This window comes from Temnothorax nylanderi, unplaced genomic scaffold, assembly GCF_030848795.1.
Source record: "Temnothorax nylanderi isolate EJ_2023f unplaced genomic scaffold, tnyl_v1.0 TNYL_tig0066_pilon, whole genome shotgun sequence".
Taxonomy (NCBI): domain Eukaryota; kingdom Metazoa; phylum Arthropoda; class Insecta; order Hymenoptera; family Formicidae; genus Temnothorax; species Temnothorax nylanderi.
The window spans coordinates 806,164-829,985 of record NW_027249128.1 but is presented as its reverse complement, the minus strand read 5'-3'; the positions used below and the strand labels follow the sequence as shown (position 1 = coordinate 829,985).

The 23,822-nt window shown below is 40.6% G+C and overlaps 1 protein-coding gene and 1 long non-coding RNA gene across 2 annotated transcripts in view; one reads left to right on the top strand and one right to left on the bottom strand.

Moving 5' to 3' along the window:
• Window positions 1-23,822, bottom strand: part of Mp (collagen XV/XVIII-type protein multiplexin) — a 480,457-nt gene that overhangs the window by 172,454 nt on the left and 284,181 nt on the right. The window contains exon 7 of the mRNA XM_071708353.1: window positions 23,146-23,213. Within this exon, the coding sequence (XP_071564454.1) occupies window positions 23,146-23,213 (68 nt within the window). The remainder of the gene's footprint in view (window positions 1-23,145; window positions 23,214-23,822) is intronic.
• Window positions 1-23,822, top strand: part of LOC139773703 (uncharacterized) — a 266,478-nt gene that overhangs the window by 166,412 nt on the left and 76,244 nt on the right. The gene's annotated exons all lie outside the window — the stretch shown is intronic.

Here is a 23,822-nt window from a genome sequence, read left to right as displayed (position 1 = left end):
ACGGTTTCAGTAGAGAAAATTTCTATCTATTTCATGAAAATATTATGTATTGTACAAAATGTTTAAGAAACTCTGAGATACGTAAGAAATCTAGAACAGTTATATAAGTAGAAAATAAAGGTAAGATATAACAAGGATAATAAAATCATTTCGATGTTAAGATAGTTCCTGAAAACCTTTATAAAAATACTTGCTATATTTTCCGTGATAAGGATAAAATAATTTCGTAATTAATAAATGGATTCCATTGAACGTAATGATTTCGCGGAAATGTTTATCATCCTTTTAAATGCCCAAGCGGAGATTGTTATCTTCGCATTCACGTAGCGTTTGTAACGATATAGATCGTTCTTTAAAGTCCTCTCGACCCTTTAGAGCACGTCTGTCAAAGTCATCAGCACTGCGATCGTACAGCGGCGCGCGTTTCAAACTGGCTCGAAATAATCCGGTGTAATTAGCCAGCGCCGATTAATTACCGCGATCTCTATCTTAACAGCCGGACGTATCCCGTCCATCGCCTTTAATGTCGCTCGTTGGTCCCCGTTGGCAGCGACCGGTGATGTCGCCATTCGGATCTCAAACGAGCCAACAAAAAGGCACCTCTAACGAACGAATCGTCGCTCGGTTTCTAATCCCACGGAAATTGATTTCGTTATCTCCCGACGGATTTCGCGTGTCGTTTCGACGACTATCACCAATCGTCGGGGCGAGAACGAGATACGAACGAAATCTCCCGCTGCAGCTTCGATTTCGCCGATCTAGAAGTCCCTCGATTTTCTCCTCGTGGAAACTTGGAAATTCGATCTTATAATACTCGGACTTACGTCGCCGTCGTTTCTTTAGACGTACACGGTGTGTGCCCGGCAATCCGGATTAAATTTCATTGTTTGCATATGCACGGGGTGACGTAATAAAATACGTCGCGAACGATCGGCAACCGGAAGTAATCACGTTTATCCGGAGGATTGTTTGCGCGCGCGGTTGGGCGTAAGCGGCGTAAGCATTGCAGCTACGGCGGAAATTTCGCGTTCTAGTGTATTTATCAGATTTATTCATTTTCTTTTATTATTATTGTGCGTTGAGAGAAAACGCGAACCTATTACGTTTCACGGTAGGAATACAATTCTCCCGGCGATTATTGATTTCGAATGGTAACGATAAACTCTGTAAACCTATTCTCTCCCATCTCTCTGCAATTCTTTATGGTGGTATTTCATCTCTCGCGCGCACACTTTTATTCTACGTTTGATATAATATATACCGATGCTTTAGACCCGTAATACATATGTGTCAATATCATAGGTACAGGGAAATAAATGCCTTATATATCGGAAGATATGACATTTCTTCCTTTTACCCTCCAAGTCACAGAACGACGCTCTTGTCCTAAGATATTGATATCCATCCATATAGACACATTATTTTTCCGTACTGAAACAGCCAGTAATTCTCAAAAGCGAATTATTTTAACAATAATTAACAAGTCGTTGTCGACTAATCTCTAGTTAAAATATAATTTTACATTTGCGCTTTTTCGACGCGATGTAATTATGCGAAGAGAACCGGGGAAACGATCATTTCGCTATGAAATCATTTTCACCAGGAGCACATCATTCTTCTTGCTTGACGCGAAGAAAGAACGGCCGCGACGACGCGATAAATAATCCGTTCCCGTACGCGCGCCTTTGTCACCAGGTGACAATCGTTCGCGATATCACCTTTTCGCGATTGCCGTGCTTGTTTTTTCTCCCTGCCTCCCTCCCTCGGGATTCGATCGCGCTCGATTCCATTTCACGTCGGCGACAAAGACGATTCGTCAAAAAAAAGGGATGAAGGAGAGAAGGAAAGGAACGAGCAGTCGATCCGCGCGAGCGAATGACGAGTGCGCCTTTATCGGGCCGCATTTATCACGAGTGGTGTGCACGAGTCGTGCGGCGGCGATGGCGTGCGGTGGCGTTCGTGGGTGGTGGAAGAAAAAAATACGGGGAGGGTTGTGGGCGGAAGGAAAGGAGGCAGGAGGGTAACGGCCACGGGAGAGAATCTCGGGGAAGATAATCGCGAAGTTTGAATACGATTCTCCCCGCGGCTACGACCCGGTCGAGGATATTCGTGAGATATTACAGGCGTCGTTTGTTCGAGGGTTGCTATCCCTCTCGGCAGTTTTCCTTAGCCCCTATCCCCACCGGCTTTTTCCTCCCTCGTTCGCCACCGTTCTTTCGCGGGCCGTTCTTTCAGCATCTCCATCCCTTCATCACTTCGGCTCGCTTCTTCGGGGGGTAAACTAATCTCCGGGCATCATGCGCTATATCGCTTCGCTTTCCGAAGAGATTTAATTTGTTTAAAGGTTTATCGCGGGAATTGAAAGTTGGACACGGTGTATCGCGGATACTTTTGCAACAATCTCTTAAAAGAGATTCTGATATCTTATAGAGTGTAATGATCTTAAGTAAAATTGTATCATTGAAAGGTTTGTGCAAACTTTATGGTATTAGATTATTTAATAAAAGATGAAAGCTCTGCTGTCTGGATCAAGTAGTTTAAAATATGGAGATTAAAAATATGAATATTGAGAAATCTATTTAATATATCTGCGTTACACTACCGCAATTTTTGTAACAATAATATGAGCACATGAGTAAAAATCGTCATATTCGACAGTATCCCGCATTTTCAAAAAAATTTTGCGATAAGCAGAAAACTAACGGCGTTCCATAACAACGATTTTTAATCTCGCAGCCACGGTGCCTCGGAGAAGATAATCGGGAAGTTTGAATACGACTCGCCGGCGGCTATAAGGTAGTCGAGGATGTTCCTGAGATATTACAAGCATCGTTTGTTCCGGGGAGCCCTCCGCCTACATTGCCTGTACTCTTTCACAGTTTTCATTTTTAGCCTCATCGTATAGCTTCTTTGCTTTCATTTCTCTCCCTCTCTCTCTCTCTCTTTCTTTCTCTCGCTTTCTCTGTCTTTCTCTGTCTCTTTCTTTCTGTCTCTTTATCCATGTACTTTTTTCTAACAAGAGTCGCTCAAATGATCACGAAAACGATTAAGATCCGCAATTCCGCGAAAGCAGACGCGACAGCGAGAAATATCCTACGAGCAGGAGAAAAGAAGAGAGATCAAGGAAATACGGACAGGATGAGGAAGGAGATAAGTGGCCTCAGGAAAACGGAGCGTGAAAGAAGCGTCCCGAAGCTCTCTCCTATGTTTCCGCTCTTGCCATTGCCGGATGGGGAATATCCCGCGAAGGCTGCAGTTTATTCTCGCTAATATTTAATCGTAGGACTTTCTGACAATCCGGTATTTCGGTACGAGCCAGGCAATGTGTCTTTACATATGTGCGAGTTATGTAAATGCATCGGTTGACCTCCGCCGTGCTCTGTGTTTGCACTTCCCTCAGACTTCCCTCTTCGCGATTGTATGCCCGGCTTTCCTCCACCCTACCTTATGCACCTTCTGCGCCTGATAGGTAATTCCTAGAATCCTTTAATCTATACGTATGCTGCGCATACACGAGACAACTTCTCCCTCTGTTCCTTAAACAGTGACGAGTTGCCTCGTACAAACTCCTAATCTATCTATAGTGAGCGTGAGTAATTATTTTGCCTTTCTCATTGTAACTGCTTAGATGAGGCTTGTGGTGCCTCGGGCGAATGCAGCTGACGCTTTAAATCAACGTCTTTCAGTCAGTTGCATCGCAGCATTTAGTGCACGTGCGAGACGAGGCTAGCGATCCTAATCTTTATATCTTTTTTTCGAAAATTATCATTCTGTGTGTATATCAATGTTTTTATATTGTATTAAATTTTATTAAGATTTTTAAAGTAAAATTGGCTAAAACATCGGAGAGACTAAAGTACTTGGTGCTAAAATTAATGGCTAAATTATTTTCTTTGTATTTATCTGTAAAACTTTACTGATCGCAATCTTTATGGACGCTTCCTATCGATTTTTCAAATATTTGTGTATAAGGTATACTGATAGTACGTACTGACGTTCGTATCTCGGATTGACGTGTCTATGAATTCTAATTGCGCTAACGACACTCGTGCAATGGAGAAAGTTTTTGGCGGAAAATTATTCTCGCTAGAGATAAAACCGATTTCGGGAAGCCAGAAGTCACGTCCGGCGAGGAAAAATCAGGGCACCATCGTAAAAGTGGCTCTCCAGGCTGTGATAAGAGAAAATTATCGAACTTTTCCAAGTTATGGCATAATGTAGAATCTCGAACTCCGACCCTTTCGGCTATTCTTTCAGTGACCGCTATTGGGTGGAAAATGAAAGATGAGTCTGTAATCAAAAATATGGTCTGAGCTCCCATTTCGGAAATTTCGATATTAAAAATTGCTATCGTATCTGCGGAATGATAAATGGTAAAACGCTGCGGAAAGTATCTGCTAGCGCGGTATGCGAATACGATAGCGGACGGATAACAGCTGCTCGACGGAAGTTGAAAATCGAAGGTGCCAATAAACCGGAAACTCGATACTTTGAATTCCACAGCGGATTCGGCTTTATGGAGAGGATATTATATCCGTACAGTTCTCTGTTATTGCGGGTGATAAAATTTTCTTCGGACACACTTAGTATGTCGTATTGTATCGTCTATTTAATACCAAAACATTTAAACTGTTCTCACAATAAAATTTTATAAAATATTATCACTGACATAAAATATAGTAACTGAATTAATTACAGCCGGTAAACTATAGTTTCACGTTGAATTTTAAATCGATTACGCTGTCAAGGGGTAAAAAGAATAGATCGATTCATTTCGCGAGAAAAAAAGTGGGAAAACAGCCATGTACCATGTGTATACCGGTGAGAGTTTTCGTATACTTAATATCGGCGTGCAACGTATTTCACGCGCTCGCACGCTTGCCGTCTAATTTTCAGGCAGCAACCCGGCGACGCAATCAGCATCGATTCACGCCCGGCGATTCGATTAATTCGGGCGCCGAAGAAACAAAGCGCCGTAATAAACAAAGAAAACCCGACCTCGAGCCGGGGCCAGCGCGGCGCGGCGCGTGCGATTTCCGCGGGATTGCATTGTGCGGTTTATATCCGAGGGCGTATATCTCACCGACTGTTATTCCACGTCGCTGATCATTGTTGCCGTTGTCGCCTGATCATTGTGTGCGGCGAAGTATCGTACCGTTCGCGCTTTACCCAACCCGAGGCGCGGGACGCGGGCCCTCGTTTACGCCAGCGAGTAATTAAGCTCGACTCTCTGTGTGAGCTCTCCTCGCTCCTAAACCGTGCGGAAGCTCTTTTTTTCATTTTTCAAGAGAGCACCAACATGATCAAAGTTCTTCCGCGCGTTAGAAGTCTTCCCCGAGACGTGGAATCGGAGCGAGTGGACACATATGTATCATATCTCGTGCGTGGCGAGAAAATTAGAGCGAGCTTTGCTCTATTTCCGACATTCCAGCCGCTATTTTTCCGTTAGTATTTCTCAACTTGTATTTCAGGACAGCTTATAAAAATAACGATGTCAAGGCTAAAACTAAAAGAGAGACTTTATATTTTTCACGATTGTGTAATACTGTGCGCGTTATTAAAATCTCTATAACATTTCACGAGAAATATTCTCCGTTATCTCTTGCACAGTTTATTCAGAACGTATCGCTGTAATTACCAATTAAATAATTTTACGGACTGCGTGCTTATCCCGTCAGGATTGTATAGCATCCGAATAAATTTTGCGGCAACCCTTCTCATTTCCCACGTTTCCGTCTGTTTATCTCCACCCAGTTGCCAGCTGGCCGCTTCCTCGTGCAAGTAAAATATTAATACGTTATACCGTGGCCGCGCGAACGGTGCCGTTTAATTTGCCCGAATCGTTTCACGCCTCGCTTCCTCTTCTTCCTTCTCTCGTTTCTTGCGCTCACGCTCGTTCCAGCCGCGGGAACTCTAGAAATGACGAATTTTACGCCGCCTGTCGCGGCACGCGTGCGTTATGCCGCATGAGGGATGCCGACGGATCACGGAATCGGATGAAAGGCGAAGCGAGATTAACGGGATTCCCGGTCTCTGTCGCGAGGAACGAGGAGAACGTCGGCGCGGTGCAGTAATCGAGAGATCCTTAATAAAGTAGATGGAGCGAGTAATCGCACTATTTCTCTCTCCAACCGCGGCACGGCGACGTCAACGGTATCGCTATGTCTGTCATCTCAATCTTTACCTACAATTCTTCCGTATTTCCATATCCACTCTTTTTCCTCCGATAATTTTAGATCACGGGCGTCCGACATTCCGATTGAGAGAGACAATCAACCGGCGGCCGGAAGACAATGGCTCCCTTCAATATTAGCTGTCTTGTAATCTATATTCCGTGATTGCGGAGAAACCTTATGGTTCTCTCAGCGACGCGCTCTTAATTCCCGGCTTGTTTGATATGGAATTCTGTCCTGTAAAATGAAATATCTAATATTACTTTCTCCTGTAAGTCGTGAGATTGTCACTGTTCTCTCCTCTTTTCCTTTAAAGAAGTCTCATGAATCGAGAATTTACTCTCGTCGATCGATACCACGGAATGTTACGTAACATAGACCATAATAGATATTGCTGGTGAAATTTTTAAAACATAGGACGCTTACGTGAAATTCTGCAAAATGCCTTTGTTGTTTTGAGGGAGTTCCAAGCTCTCTCTACGGCTTTATTTCCAATTACACTCTGAAATGAGACGTAAGTTTACGCGAGTTTACTTACAGAAGCACGACGATCGTTCAGGCGGACGATAAATTCTCGGCGATTAATTTCGCGCTTTTCTCTCGATCTGTTCGTTCCGCACACCACTCGTAAAAACGGATACTTCCGGCGCGCCATTCACTTGATCCTACTGTCTGCGATAAACCGGCAAAGTGCCTTGCTTTTCCCGAATGTAGTGTTCGCGCACCGGTGAGGGAATGTTTCGATCTTTAAAAGGGTGTCTATAAACACATAAATAGAGCGCGTGCTGTACGGTATTATTTTGTTGCATTATTTGAAATGTATGTAACTACAATAAACTAATACGACGTCTCTTCGCAATTGAAAGATAAGATGCGAATTATACAATTGATCAAAAGTTCCTATGATTTATATCACGTCAGTCTTTTACTGTTTCGAAAATCTATTTTAGCCTACCGATAATAAAATTTTATTACTTTACGTCGCAAACCGTCAAGTGGACGGATTTCTGCGAAAAGATTCTATTTTCTAATAATACCCGTGCATGCTCACTTTCTAAAGAAGCTTCCGATAAATTAGTCGTGGCAGAATTTCAATACCCTCTTTACCGTGACTGTTTTAATGGATGAGAAGGCGGCAATTAATTAGTATGCCGGACAGTGTGTAAAAAGATCCGGTATAGCGCTCGATGATGCGCATGATAAGTGAAAATGAAGGCAGACGTAATAAAAGGCGCCAAAATATTTACGACATCGTCGCGAGAAGTGTTGAATTTCTTTTTGAAGGCACGCCGGATGTATGCATCGATCGAACATGCCCGCGTACGTGCGTGCGTCGTAATCGCGTTTGGATCCAATGATCCACCGTGACTCATCGATCATCAACAACTTCTCGAGCATGCATGTCCTTACTTGCCACGCATGTCGGACTTCGTGACACAATGAACCACGTTTATCGGTGATTCGCACGTTCGGTTCTGCCTACGCCTTTTATCAGTATGTTAAATTGATCAGCAATCGAGAGTTCTCGAGAATTAACGTCATTCTGCAACTTGAAAATAATAAGAATACGTTAAGTATCTATTTGACAACTGCTATTTTATCTTCAACTTTCAATTCATCAAAATGTAACCTAAAATTTCTAAATATCGGCGTAATGCTATTATATCGCGAAACAAAAATATTTAAGATGTTTTCATGAGTCACTGTAAAATAACATTACCTCACAGTTATGTATAACAGAATATTAGTATCCTCCTTGTTCATTTGGTTATAATATCAATTTAAGTATATAAGTTTATACTTAGTAGAAATTATTTCGTAATTTACATTTATTGTTGGTATTTTAAGTATAAATTACTTAAAATACCTAGAGAACCTAGTTATATTAATATTTTACCGTAAAGAAATCACAATGCTCCGGTGCTAGTAGGAAAAGTGATATATTAAAGCGCGAGGCGCCATTTAATGAATCACGAAGGACGTTTTGATCACGTCTCAATGAAATCATTTCCATGATCTTGACCCACAATGACTAAGCGCAGTGCACATATGCTTCATCGACTGTGTTTAATGTCGGCACGCCGCGCGCATTCTAGATGATGCGAGGTAACGTCATCGTTGAGAGCAGTTAATGGATATTAATAACTTGAATCGCTTAACAAGTCACGCGACAAATGTGCAATCGTACATACTTCGTTATGAGATGTACGAATTATCGAGATATTTGCAATGAAAACCACTAGATTTTCTTATTGTAACTTTATAATAAAGATTCTATGGGCTTATGTTTATTTAATTTTTTTTACTTTTATCTATAAAACACATTAATGCACTTAAAATCCTTTGTATCACGATTATCTTAAAGTACAAATTTAGATTGTATTACAAAAATCAAGTTATCCGAAATAATTTTTGATGCTCGACACTTTTACGCGAGAACTTGCGCCGTTTTCTTGCAGGTTTGTCATTTATTAAATAATATCATTTAGGATTTTATAAAAATTTTGACTTTACTCGCTATCTTCGAGCTACTTAGATACGGAGATGCGCCAAGCGTTGCTTATAAGCGTGCGCACCTGCAGAAGAAGTGTAAAACGACGCGGCAAAGATCGAATGCAAAAACCATACAAAATCGCGGAGACGTGATACAGTCGCTTGTTGCCCCGGGCAGACATATTGGCCCCGGAGCGTGCCCGGAAAGTATAAAATATTTCAAAGCTCACCCACCGCACTATTTCCCTTTCTCTCCCGCGCCTTTGCCGCTTCTTTCTCTATCTCGTCGGCTTTTTCCTTTTCAGCTAACCCACCTTATAATATATCGCCTACTTGTAACATGTTCCTACCGCCTCTTGTCTCTCGCGCGTGCATAATCCTGTTTATCAGCCAGTTTATCAGCCAGTGGATCTCCATTCGTATCCTCTGAACTGTTTCGCGAACAACTACCGATTTTTCATGACTGGCCTTTATTATGTGTTAAATGTGTAAACACTGTAACACGCCTGTGTTGTGAACTTTACAATTAGATGTTACAATCTCGTAATTTGCTATTCAAGTCTTAAGTAATTTGCCTATCTATAATTAATAAAAAAAAACGCTTAATAAATCTTTAGAAAACAACATTATAATCCTAAAAGATCCATTAACTCTGAGATTCATGACAAATTCTTTTTGTATAAAATATTCTTCAATAGTACAGTAAAATGCGAAAAATGAAAATCAGATATGACCTAATTTGTTAATTGTAAGCAAATATTTGCTTATAATTAACAAATAGAAATTACATATATCTATATAATTACATTTTATCAAAACTTTACTTAACTTTACTAATCATTTAAATATTTTTTCTGTTTATGAACCAACACTGCTGGTAATTAACAGAAATAGTCGGTATGTCAAGCTTGAAACTTACCTAATTAAAATAAAAAACATGCTTGAAATTTATCTAATTAATATAATCAATTTGCAAACATCATACTTCACGGAAATTGTACCTCCAAATGGGCAACCGGAAATGACTTTACGCTTCAAAACAATTGAAATTGATCCGTATGCTCATCGTAATATTTAGTGTTAAATCAGGTTAGTTAATTATCATTTCCAGTCATTACTGATATTCTACTGAACTTTTCCGTGAACTGAGTGTGCACTCATGTGGACTCCCGCGCGGATTTATCGGAACAAATAGATGAGCTCATTAATTTTGATGATGATATTCGCTCGTTGTAACCCGCCACGCCGGCTCGTACATTCCACGCTTCGTGACGCGTGCAATTTATCAGTCACGAACAGAGAACGGAGTCAAATGGGAGCCTTTCCCGATTTCCAGAGGACGGGATTTAATTGTTCGCGACTTGTCCTCTCTTTTGCGATATCTCGTTTTAGCTTTAATTCGCTCGTTCTCGATATTTCCACGCGACAAATTGCTCGGTGTACCTATAGCTCGGAGGAATTATCGGTCGGATAAATGGCACCGCGATGACATTTATAGGAACAAAAATAACGTACGTGATATACCTACTACCAAAATTATACTACTCGATAAATCTTTCTAAAAGTTAAATCTTAAGAAAATAAAACAAATTAAACTGTTCAAAAATTTCTAAATTATTTAATTATAGTATTGTTAAAATAAACTTAAAAATCTTTTAAGTCTATTTTAGTAAGATCGAAAAATCGTCATTTTTTTCTAATTAGATAATTTAGAAATTAGGATTTTTGTTAACTTTCATATTCTTGCGTCGCTTAATTTGTCTAAGTTTCTTAACATTTATAATTTATATTTTATATATATAGAGATATATACATATCTTTAAAAACTTTTCTCTTTCGTATAATTTATAAATCATGTGCAACTTGAATCATCATATTTTTTGTACATAAATATAGAAATTTTGTTTTGTTATTTTCACAACTCAAACTTATCGAAATACGGTTCGATTTTTCGCGTCCCATTCGATTTTACGTTAACAGCATGTCCAGTGGCATACAGGGATGAATGCAGGGGGTGGTATGTAAAAAGCGAACAGCGATCTTGTTTTCGGATGGACGCTCTCGTAAAACAAGCGAGGGATGTATCTCGTGTGCGAGATAAAATGCAAGCGTGGCTGACGTTCGTTTCTGCACACCTTTTCCCATTTTCTCAATGCTATTTTTCCACCGGTTGCGACCGTTTCCCGTCTCTCTCGATAACGCTTTTCCGTCTTTCCGCACCCATATCGTTTTCTTATCAATCAATACGATCTGCACGTTATGTACACGCTTCGGATCGTTTTGCAATTTTCCAATCTCTTTTGATTTTATTTTGTATCGTATTTTTACCATTTATTGTTAAGCGGTATAATTTATAGAAAGTAGTCGAGCAAAATATATAAATAATATATTACTTTATATATTTAATATTACGTTTATTAATTTTCATATTTTATTAATTAATTAGTTATTCATATACTTATTTTTAATTTAATGAGAGTAAAAAATGTCATAACGGTAATCTTATGCTCCTTCTAAGCAATGTGGATTTATCCCGTGTAATTCCAATTGTTATGACCAAATGTATAGCGCGGTTGGTAAGCAACTGATCGGAAGTGCAGCTTTCCCGGTCGAGTAATCGCGCCGGTCGCTCCCGTCGGTCGGAAATTAATAAATACTGGAATTTCCAGCAGCTCCGGTTGGATTAAAGCTCGGCAGTGGGAACGATATCCCGAGCAAAAAGGGGGACAAGCGGAAATTGAAGGGGGATGTAGTTGGCCGCGAGAGAGTCGGTGGGAGAAAGGGGATGAAAAAAAGATCGACTTTGCTTCCTAAGAGCATTACGTATCGGCAGGTGCAGTCCGCGCCAGTTAAATTTATAATAAATTCCGTCGGCTTTTCCAGCATACTGTCCTTTTTTTCTGCGTACGTATTTGCGGAATCTCAACTATATCAATCGTGCATAATATTTGCATACTGTATCGAATCCGTTGAGTCCAATCCTATAATAATAGAGAGCTTTAAATTGATCTTAACCCTTTCTGTTTCTACAATCATAACTAAATTCGGTGTTTCTATTCTAATTATTCTAATTATATATATTTTATATGTATTGTATGATATTTCATAATATTTAAAATAGTGATATACAACTTCAGTGAAATCCGAAATTCTGATTGTGTAGCTTTTGTAAATTGAAGAAACTGTTATTATATGAACTGTTACACGAACTCCAAAGCGTGAGTCTGACTGTTTAAAAATGTAACGTACAAGAAAAAATAGTGCGCTTTAGCGAGATTTGTCCGAGTCCGGGTTTTTTGAACCGTGGTACGATTCTGCCTTTACTGTCGTGACGCGTGCGCGGGTTTGCCATCTGAAAAAAGCGACACGGTGCGCAAAAAAGCGATGACAGACAAGTAGCACGGTATTACTCGCGCCGGCACTGCGGCACTCGAGGCACATCTCGCTCTAGTCTCGCTCTGAAGAACCTCCGGACGAGTTAACTTTATTAAAGCTTCTTACACGGGCGTATTCGCGAGCGGAAGCGACGCTGATAAAAAGGCGATAGGAGAGGTGGCGGAACGAGCGGGTAACAAAGAAAGGAAAGCGGGAACGAGAGACGCGAGGCGAGAGAGGTGCGCTTTCTCACCTACCCACGGGTCGAGGCTTTCACGTGACGAGTGGCTGGTAACGAATGGCCGTTACCATTCGCGCGAGACAAAAGCCTCGTAAACAAAACAGGCTGCCGCCGCCGGGATGCACGCCCCAGGGGTGATTTCGCCCGTTTCGCACGCCACCTCGTCAGTACAATTCCTCATACGTTTCACATTTAATTCCGCCAACGACTCTGATTCGTCCACCCCAAACAAATCCGAGATAAAGCGTGGATCATTAATCGAGAGGCCGACATCGAAAACGGGTCTGAACATGCAATAGCTATTTTTGAGAAGACGTTCTGTAAAATTGCAAATATTATTCAGCTACTTATTCTCGACAACTTATGAATTTTTCTACCCACATCGTAGCATTAAAGGAACCTAAGAAATGCTTTCTTCTTCATTAATAGTTTCCAAATTAGTCTGGAAAATCAGACGCGAGCTAATTTAGCCCCAAAATGCAAATACACAGTAATCAAATTGGTCTTTAGTTAATTTCGAGTTGAATTTACTTCAACGTAGATATTTAATTTGAAACCGAATTAGCAAATTGTGTAATGGCAAAGATTAAACGTTGTGAGAAAAGTCTTTCCTCTGATAAAATTTAGACACACGGAGATGTTTGCCCTCACTTTGTATACGAATCTTTCTATACATCTGCGAGATGATATATTGGGACGCTCATAAGCAGCAGTAAAAATACCCACGAGAAAGGTATCTTTTTATTTACTATTCAATCGTACCGCTGAGTGCATCTCTGCATTTCAAATTAAATGCACTCCTGTTTCGACGGATGAGAGTTGCATCGCGGTTGGCGGCGGATTCTCGCTGTGGCTGTATCTTGCCACGAGATTTGTCGAGATGTACTGTGCATTTCTTTTTCTTCCTTTACGTGGGAGTACACGTACTCTGCATCAGGTGTCCCGGAAAGCACGGATGCTTGCGTGCCTGACCTTCTTCCTGCCACTCGGAGTCCCGCCCTCCCGCCTTTTTTTTTCCTTTTCTGTCTTTTTCTCCCCTTAACCTGTGGTTCCTTTCCGCGCCGTTATCTTCGCGTTGAAACACTCGTATGTCATGTGGCTTCGTGTAATTAGGCATGTGATTCGCAGGACCATTTCTTATTTGAACGCGTGCGTCTCTTCTCGCTCTTTATCACGTTGCTCGGCTCATTCGTACGATTGTCAGGCGCGATTTGTCACATTCGAGAATTATTTCGAAGTAACGTGTCGTTAGATTTATCCCCCGTTATATATTTACTCTTTATACCTTTTGTCTAAAAAAAAAAAACATCAAATAAAGTCGAATTTTATTCTAAAAAGGTATTTTTTATGATATTTTATTTATTCAACACGATTTTCACTATTATTCCAAATTTTTTCTATAAGCAATTTTTATAAATAAAGGTTCTACTAAATGTCAATATACTCGAATTACATTTTTATGATGGTTGTATTTTTAAAATATCGATTTATGCAACTTTTGCCTTTTAACGCTTTTAATAGAAATTTATATTTAAAAACTTTTGTTGTAAAAAGTTTTCCTTTATATATCAAGTAGAGAGAAAGAGAATGAAAATTATTATGGTTTATTCTCTGCTCCTGATTTACTTTTACTGTTAATTGAAAATGATCTCCGTTAAAAATGTCTGTTTTGTTCCAATAAAAATTTAGATCTTATCAAAAGTTTAGATCATATATTTTTAATTGCATATATCTTTAAATTCGAGAGAGAGATTTATAACATAGAAATTCTATCTTGATAGATTTTTCAGAACCGAAGACAAAGTATCGTGCGCAAAAAAAATAGAAGTACATATAAAAGTATAATAAACATGTATAAAATGCATGCCGGACTTTTTGGAAAAGATATAAATTTAACTTTCAAATTTTATTTTATCTTTAATTATCTTCGCATGCGTGCGCGTCTTGAATTTGCTTCAACATTTATTAAAATTTCATATGCGTTATTAAAAGTCTCGATGTCTCGGGGCTATTGTCGTCGAACAACCACAAGAACCCTTCGCTAACATTCATCATCCTTGACGTGTAGCACAGAAGCACATGTGCCATCAACCTTTTCGTTTCCAGTTGCCCATCTTATCCCTTTCTATCTCTCTTCTCCCGGCAATTCTCAGAATCAAACGAAACCCACTGAGCCGTTTATTTTATTCCCTCAGCCGTCTTTTGCAGTTTTCCTGTCGTTCTACGAACGATAAGACTTTCAAAAGACGTCGCTTGAGAGAGCTATTTTATAAGTTTAAGTTTTACGCATGCTAAAAAATACGTAGAGCGTTATTTATATAGAAAATATTTGAGGCTTGATTTTAGATATTAATATTTAACTAATGACGACGCGCGACGCCCCTTATTTTCTCTCGTCCTAAATTTGTCCTATCATTTCTGCAAGAGCGACATCAAAGCTCCGTTGCGTAATGAACTTCGAGATTACGGGAATTCTGCGCGGAAAATGTCATCAGAATGTTACGCGCGACGATTCTGTTCCAGTAATCTGTTTTAGCAGAATGCATACATTGTTCGGATAATAGAAAGCTTGAATAATGCGCGTTCGCATAATGGCCGTACCTCTATATTAATAGGGTATTGACATTTTACCCGTTATGCATTGATAGCTATTGATATTTTCGTCATATGCTGTATTAAGCTGTGCTCTACGATATGACAAAATATTCTTAATTACAATTACTATTGAATCTCATAACAATTTCCGTTTTTGCCTTCGATATAGATTTTCGGCATTTAAGTTTAAATCTGTGGATTGCGGAATAAAATTAATGTTTCAGCACGTAATAGAAGTATTAAGCTCAAATAATCTTTTGATGACGCTCGCAATTAAAACCAATATTCGATATCGCGTACCTACAATATATTTCTATGTGACATCAATACCTTCACTCGCGTGTGAGTAAAAATTTTATTTATAAATTGAAATTCTCATGCATAATACGGATATTAATTTCTGTATTTCGTTTCTAAGTTTTCACGCAATTCGAGAATCGTTATTCTTCCGTGTGACCATCGTCCACTTACCTATCTACGCGATAACCTTCGAAAACTAATTTTTCGATGTCACGTATCTACTTCAGCGATAACAGGGAAGCGCCTAGATGAATCGTTTAGATTGAAACTTTCCAGAAAAACGATAAAACTCTTTTTGGGCCTTATGAAAGGGAAGTCTCGGACTGCAAGCTCAGAACTTGCAGTTCCTCGACACGTTAAAGATCTCAGCATATTCGTGACGCGTAGTAAGTACTGTGTAAATTTAAGTATTAATGTAAAAGGTTGATTGAATAAATTGTTCTTTTTTTTATTGTAAGAAATTTCGACTCTTATCAAATGAAAAGAAACATACGTGATCGTTTGATGCACGTATTTTCAATCTATTATCCTGATGTAGGTATATGTCGCATGATATTCAACGTCTTAATACACGTGTAGCTTGCTTTAAAGATAGGTAAAGAGGCAGAGTCGGAAAGTGAAGGGTCTTGGTTCATTTTGGTAGAGTATATCCGCGTGCTCAGCACCATAAACCTGATTCCGGGCTTATCTCGGGCCCTCGAGGGTGGACGGGCATGTTTTTACGAGATACGGTTTTTATTAGACGGACATCATATGTCAGTCCATCCACTTCCGACAGCGTGACGTCGCCTATCACGATCAGCGATAATCGGCTTGATTAGCCGAAAGGAATTTTGAGTAGGAATTTCAAATCTCCTCCTTTTTCATCTAACCTAGTCCGACTTCTTTCTGTGATAAAAGAGACACGTGACACAAGCCTGTACTGTAATCGTAATTAAAATATATTTAGTAATTGTCACCTTCAAAATACTGTTACTGAAAACATATAACCAGAGAGCGATACCGAATGCGATCAACGCGGCACCATTGTTATCGGCAACGAGATCGCGGCGGGCTATACCGCGTGACAAATCGTTCAATTAGCGTCCCGTGTGAATGAGAACTAGGCACTCTCTCCGAGCCTTAAATACCTCGACTACAAATCGCACGCCTCGCTATTTGCTCTCACGGCATCCTGATACGCGCCTACACATGTTTGCTCGGCGAACTCGTGCTCGCCTCTTTGCATCCGCCGCCACCGCGAGAACAGGTTTCGTCAGCGGGAGACAAGGCGGGACGGAGGAAGACGAGGCGGGAGGGCCGACGCGAAAAAAAAGTAGAAAAAGCCCGGGCCTCGACAGATGTTGTACTGACGAGATCAACTCGAAGCGACGCGCGATGGAGTTGTCTCGTCTATCCTAATTACCCTTTATCCCGTCAGGTCCGCCGAGTGCATCAGTTACAGCGGGCGTTTCACGGTAACTTTTTTACTTTTTCCCCCCCCTCGGCTGATGACGTACTGCGCGTCGAAACGCCGCCGAAATACATCTCGTGATGTCGTCTTTATCGACGTCGTGGAGATATACGCGGATTTCGCAGGTAAACTTCGTTATAACACGGCGAATGTCGCGTTGTACCCGCGCATTATTATGACAAATTACTGCGTGCTAAGACCCATCTACTCCACTCTACATATTTCATATAGAGGTTTTTCATGGAAAATACGTAACATTGCGTTTTAGTTTGCTGTTTCTGCGATATTACGCTCGAGTACCTATCGTGAAAAATTGTGTCTTTATAAAGAAAAATGGCTAGGATATATAAAGCTGTGTGACGTACAGTGCAATAATGCTCGTTAACATTCTGCGAGTCGTCCAGAAACGTGAAAGGCGGAGCGCGAGGGTTAACAATAGATATTCGGTTGCTTTGAGCAATCCACCATGACGGTACAGTAAATCTGTTCGTGCGCGGATTGCGATAATCGCATTTCCTTATATAATTCTGAGAGACACGGAAGTGGCGCGTCGCATTTGCCGAAGCCGAATAGATCTGCGAAGGGCGACGCCCGCCCCGCGGAGAGGGATGCTCTTCCCGAAAAGAAAAAAGGACCGTGCACGAGCGCGCGCCCCAGGAAATTCATTTTTCCGGACGCCCGGACGAGCAAACACGAGAACGCGGCGGCGTACCCGTTCCTACAGGAGACGCGACGCGACTGTATGCGGCATCTGCCTTCCGGTGAGGAAGATGGTACCTGTTTGCTCTGGGAATCATACCGGAGAGCCGGTGCATCCGCAGGATCCACTTTCCGCGCGCGCGTCCTTCCCCCTAGATTCGCTTCCCTCCATTTGTGTCCCTCGTCCGCCTAGATTCAACATCCTTCCACCTCTCTCCGTCCTTCGATCGACCACCATTCTCTCGGCCGCGCGCCGTGTGTGCTTTTCTCCGTCTCTGGTTTCAACGACCGCGCATCCACCCTTTGAGACCCTCCCGCGCTGCAATTCCTCTCGTGGATTCGAATAATGTCCAACGTGCGCGAGCCCAGAATTCATACGCGTGAAAACGTGATCTCGGTTATCACGACGGCGATCGTTACCTCGTTGCAGATGATCCTTTTATTCGATGATTGGGACCTCCTTTCACGAACGATCATTGTACGGCCGAGGTGACATACAGATTTCTTGCATATAACTGTATATACTATGAAATATTTGTATCGACGGTTTCTCGATTTATCTCTTTCAAGTCGACGTTACGTACAATCTTTTTAACGATTGTTATAAATTTGTGTAGATACAGTAAAATTTTCACGCGATACTAGAGGGGATCTATAATTTTATATTCGCGCATTAATACGTCGCCAACTTTCCGACGATCGCGATTGCGTCGAGTTCGAAACGCTTCCGCTAGTTTTCCCCCTAATCTTCCTAATCGTACGCCGTTAATCGACTACATTTGCAGGGAACATTCTGCAGCGTGAGTAGACACGCGCGTCATGCCTGCACCAGTCTTCGTCCCGGAGTTTCGCTCCTTGGCGCCCTTGTTCCGTCTCTCCGCATCTCCCATACGGTTACGATACGCTTTTAGCCTCGGTAGCAACCCTTTGAGACCTCAAAGTTCAGTCTCACTTGCGCTGTAATAACGAACAATGCTGCTTCTCCCAGAAGCGCGTACGGAGACGTTGGCATAACGAGCAATTCCAAAGAACACACCGCGTTCCCTTAATTTTGTTGATTCTGCCCCTTATTCGCGATCAGTCCCGAGAGAAACGTTTCAAACGTTGTCTTGAACTCGCGGCTAATTAAGAGATGCTTGGAGTCTGGCGAAAATTTCGCGAATAAAAAAGCAGCACAGTGTTAGCAATACTCCACATGATTTTTTTAAATATAAAATACATTCACGTACATTCATGTTATTTATATTGCATAATACTTATAATCCGCGTATTCTTTAAAAATATTAGATTTAAATAGAAAAAATTAAAATTAAAAGACGATGTTTTGCAGCTAGTCGAATTTTTTCGACGCGGCAGTTGTTATGCTTGAAATTTTGTTTATAAGCATCATCTGGAATCTCATGATAAACATCTGTCGGCTAACTAGACCTAAAAATTACCGAACGAAAATAGAACTTTTCGGCAGCGAGGTACGATCAATCCAAGAGAATAAAATTTTCATAGCCTACGGCTCGCCTTAATTTCACTTTCGTTCTCGGAAGTGGAAGGCGGAAAATAAACTGTGGACTCTGTCGCGTTTCCTAGACTTTTAACTGCTCGCAGATCGCGGTCTCATAAATTTTAATCGCGCAAACGTCTCTCATCTGTTTTTAGAAAATTAGACTATCCGGCGCTCTCGCCCGGCGGAACGCGCTGTCTAGGATTCCTTTATTTTCCATAATGTCAAACCCAATATTTTTCTTTTATTAGCTCGGGTTCGTGGCTGCTTTCTCTGGAGCATGCTGAATAGAACATTGATAACATGAATAAAAGCAGCAGATGCGAATTGTCCTACGAAAATTTTTCTCATAGAAATTTTCAATTTGCAATGTCATTTAAAATACGCTTCTTACATTATCATTAATATTAATATAATATCATTAAATCTTTGTTTCCTTGCCACAAATATTAGATTCGATTTTATCGCTCTATTTTTAATAACATATATCCTGAATTACGAAGACAAACACGACGAGAGGATCTCGAGTGAGAGTTTATCGCGAGCGCATCACGAAAGGGAAAACAAATGGTTTCCTTGACTTATCGTGATCTCCTTCGATATAAGGGACTGTGTGTTTAAAGCCATATATCTATATATATAAGAAATGTTTTGCAGGGAATAAATCCGCGCGCGGAACCGCACAATAAAACGCATTTATCCTTGCCTCGAGATAAATTTGTGGAAATTGGATTTGAACGCCGCGCACGATTTCCATCCGCTTTAGGAAACGCGTTTAATTTTGCAGCTTTTTGCACGAGAGAGAGAGAGAAAGAGAGAGAGAGAGAGCGTGCGTGGCCGACAAGTAAAAATGGGGAACACGATTCTCCGCCGGTATTATACATCGCGCTGAAGATTATTTCCGCGAATCCCGTAATCTCGCGCCGCTGTAAAACAAACGAAAACCGCCTGGTTACGATACAATTTCTAGTTGCGAGCGAATTAGGTTGATACAAAAATCATGTCGCGCGTCACGTCGCGGATGTCATCCTCGTTCGATTCGATTCGCGGGCCCGATTCAGTCTGTCATCGGAACAAAAATTGGCCATCTTTATGGTTGCCTATCGCAGTCGATTGCTGCCCGCGGCGAGCAGTCGAATGCTCGCACGTCCGCGAATCGCTCTATCGAAATCACGCGATCGTAAATCAGCCAGAGAATGCCAATCTGTTTCTGCTGTCCGTGTTGCAATGCCTTACCACACATTTACTTACTCGGCGACTAGTACCTACGAATGACGCGTATTATGAATTAATCCGTATTTACTCATTGTTGCGCCTTTCTATCTATATAGACAAGACAGTAAAATCTGTTGGTCAGTGACTTGAATTAATCAAAATAAAATCTACATATGTTATGCATATTGATTTCTTCAAGTAGAAGTCTCTTCTAAACAAGTGTAAACATAAGATATTGTAATAAATCTTTGAAATAATATTTATTAAATATTTTTTATATTCCTTCTGCAATTTAACATATCTATAAACAACCGACAGAGAACCTAGTTTTGTTTCGCACAATCTTTTGAACCGCACAATGCAGAAATTCGCGAACTTCAAACCGGCAATAGATCACTTGGAGGTGAACTTACGAGAGTGATCCATAAGAACGTGGCGGAAGGCGGCCCGAAAAATTCTCATTTCTACATCGCCGCGCAATCGCGTTGATTGACGAGCGCCCGTTAAATATTGACGAGGTAGACGGTAGATGCAAAAAGTAGCGGTTTCCGCGGGAAACGGAACGGGGTGGATACAAATGAGGCTGCGGGGATGAGCAGCGTTATCTCGCATCCTGCGGGAGCTATTCGTCCCGGGGCCGCCCCTTTCTCCATCCTGTGCCACCGTTCCTCTCCTACTATCGCCACCCCCCCCCCCGGCAATCCCTTCGCAGGCCCCTTGCATCCGCTTCTGATAAGCGAAGTGTAGAACCCCGAAGCGGACCGACTCTTCAATAGTAACTCGTCGAGATCGTAATTGTCGCGATCTCCTGAACGTTGATCAAACGAGCGCGAAAAATGCTGGAGGAAGAAACAAAAAACACGAGCGACTTTCGTCGGAAACACAGCGTGAATATAAGAAACTTTTTAATATATCACGCAAGAGTAAACGCAAACTAAAATCTTGCGTTAATTCGTTCTTATTACAACGAGGCAAAGTGGTAGCGTCCGTCGCGTTCCTGTCGTTTTATTATTCTTAATCAAAACCGTCGGCGCTAGATTAAATTTTCTTTGCGTTTGCGGGATGGCGCCGTGGGTTATGAGATCCTGAAAGAAACGAGGACAAAAGACGCGATGATAATAATCGTCGCATTTCAAAAGAAGACAGTAGACTAATTATGCTCAAAGACACTATTTTATTAACTCGTCTCCGAGACGCGAATGATTCATCTGACGCTTCTTAACGTTTTCTGCGGCGATGTCGATGAGAATTTTATAAGTAAAAGAGATGCCACTTTTCGCATGAATTATTACGTAAGAGCTATCTAGAGATTCCAGAGTTCACTGTAGTTTTACTGACAAATCATAAAATTTATTTCTATCTTTATCATTCGAATATACAATTTTCGACACATGGATTGTTTTTGTAATCAAATTAGAAGTATATTTCGTTATCGAAAATTTTGACTTGTGTCGCGTGTAAGAGTAGGAGTAAACAGATAGATTGTAACAGTTCTAAGGGATGCGAGAATACAACGCGAGATTACGGGATTGCGGCATGTCAGGCCATACGTCGGCTTTACTACTGCGGAGGTGAGCAACTGGCGGTTCTCTTGTCAGGAAAGGGAAGTGAAAAATCCCCAGATTCCCTCAGGAATCGTCGAGGTATCCTTATAAAACTGGCAGATTAGAGTAAGACGTGACGAGAGCGCGGAATCCGCTCTGAGTATTAAGAATTTCGACGATGCGAGCGGTGCGCATTTCACAGTTACGTCTGGAGATAGATAAAATTTGATTAAATATGTACTGCTCAGTTATATAGTATTATTTACTCAATATTATACATGTCAGAAAAGAGCTTAATCGTATTTAATCTCTGTGTAACATCTTCGTTATAAATACAATAAAAGCATAAGAAAACAATTTAATACATATTAAATACATGAGAAATGTTAATAGGTCAAATTGCAAATTGTATCATGCATTTTTCAAGTGTTTCCACTTGTCGATACAAGGGCTATTTATGCGCGTTAAATAATTAATCGATAGAGACGGCGACCGCAAGGGTAATGGTAATGCTTGACAATTATGATTTTATGAGCATTAAACTTTAACGATTAGAAACGTTACTGCAATAAGCTTGCAAATAATGGAGAAAAAAGCTAATTTACGACTGGCTTTTTTAAACCTGCGCATAATGGCGCAAGAAATTCAACGAAATTCTCTCGGACTGATAAAGGGTTTAGGAATTTCGTGTGTGTCTTCGTGCAATTGAATCTTTTTCTAAAAAAGAATAGGAATTGATTACTTTCGCTTCAATGCGAACTAAGAGAAACGGAAACGAATACTGGGTAAGCAAAGGTTAAAAACAAATCACTCGATCGACGTTACAGTCAACAGAATTACGTTTATCAATACAAATTGTCCAATTCACTGTTTCAATTTACTGCTTCAACTGTTTTACTTCTAAAAAGTATCAGGCGCTTGAAATGAATACAAAGCTGATAAAGAACATCTATTGCAACGTGAAATTTACTTGGAGTGATAAATAATATTTTTTGAAAAATGTAGAGTTGAGTATAGTTTATATAAAGCGTTTATAATATGTCATCACGAACGACGTCAAAAAGAATGTATCTAATAAACTAATTTCTATATATATATTAGTTATTCAAATTTGATACTTGTTATTATTATCAATATTGTCATATATAAACATTGATTATAATCTATAATACATAATTGAAATCATCACGTACGACACTTTAGTCGCGACATATATAGATTCATGCACATCCACGACAATTTGTCCGGCGTCCTTATCGCCCGATATCATTATTCATCGCTTGACTAAATACATTCCGTACTTAACATAGTAATAAATCACCAGTCACGTAAGGCGAATCGTCGCCGCGAGCGCGGAAAAAGAGAACGCTGCCGAGTAAAAAAGCCGCCGAATATTCGCGCGAAGTACCTCGCTCGGGAAGGATCCCCCAGAGAGAATATTGCAGAGCGCGGCTCCGTCAGTGAATAAGACAACCGAAAGGACAGGGATGTACAAATGGTTGCGAAATCCCCGCGAGAATCGGATCCATTAGCGCTGAAATTAACTTCATGAAACTCACCCTTCCCGCTGAAGAAGTCAGCGCGACTGCACGTCGCGCATAGCGCGGCGAAGATCACCAGTAACGACCTGAAAACAATTATAGAAATCTCATCATTAATCATAGTAGTTTCTTCTAGCCTCGTGGCTTCATAAATGTCCGATACAAGTTAATTGAGTAGTGTAGCATGAAGTTGCTAGACGTTAGTTGCAAGAAAGAAACAACTACATTTGATAATCGAGTTTTAGATAAACAGCAATTTAATAAACAATATAAATAATTTAATATAAAAATATATTATCTATATATAACACAATATAACAAAATGTGATAAAATCGAATAAATAATGAGTAAAAAAATAAAGTGCAATAAACATTCGTGCTAATCGTTTTTATTATAGTAATGATAAATTTCGGAAGACGCGTTTCACGATAAGGTACACATCGCAGGAGAATGTCGTCGACTATCAAAAACAAACAGGCGTTTTCTATAGCAATTTCGTTATTTTGGCGTTATTGTCGAGGGTAAACTGGCAACTAATACTAATTAAATAGGGATGGCAAATGGAATGTCGGGAACGTTTGGAGAGAGGATGGTTAAAACAAAGGCGGAAGGTGATAGTCTTCTAAAGGATAAGACCTGTGCTAGAAAAGCTACGTGATCTCATGGAAGAAAGGCAATGAAATTAGCGCTAGAG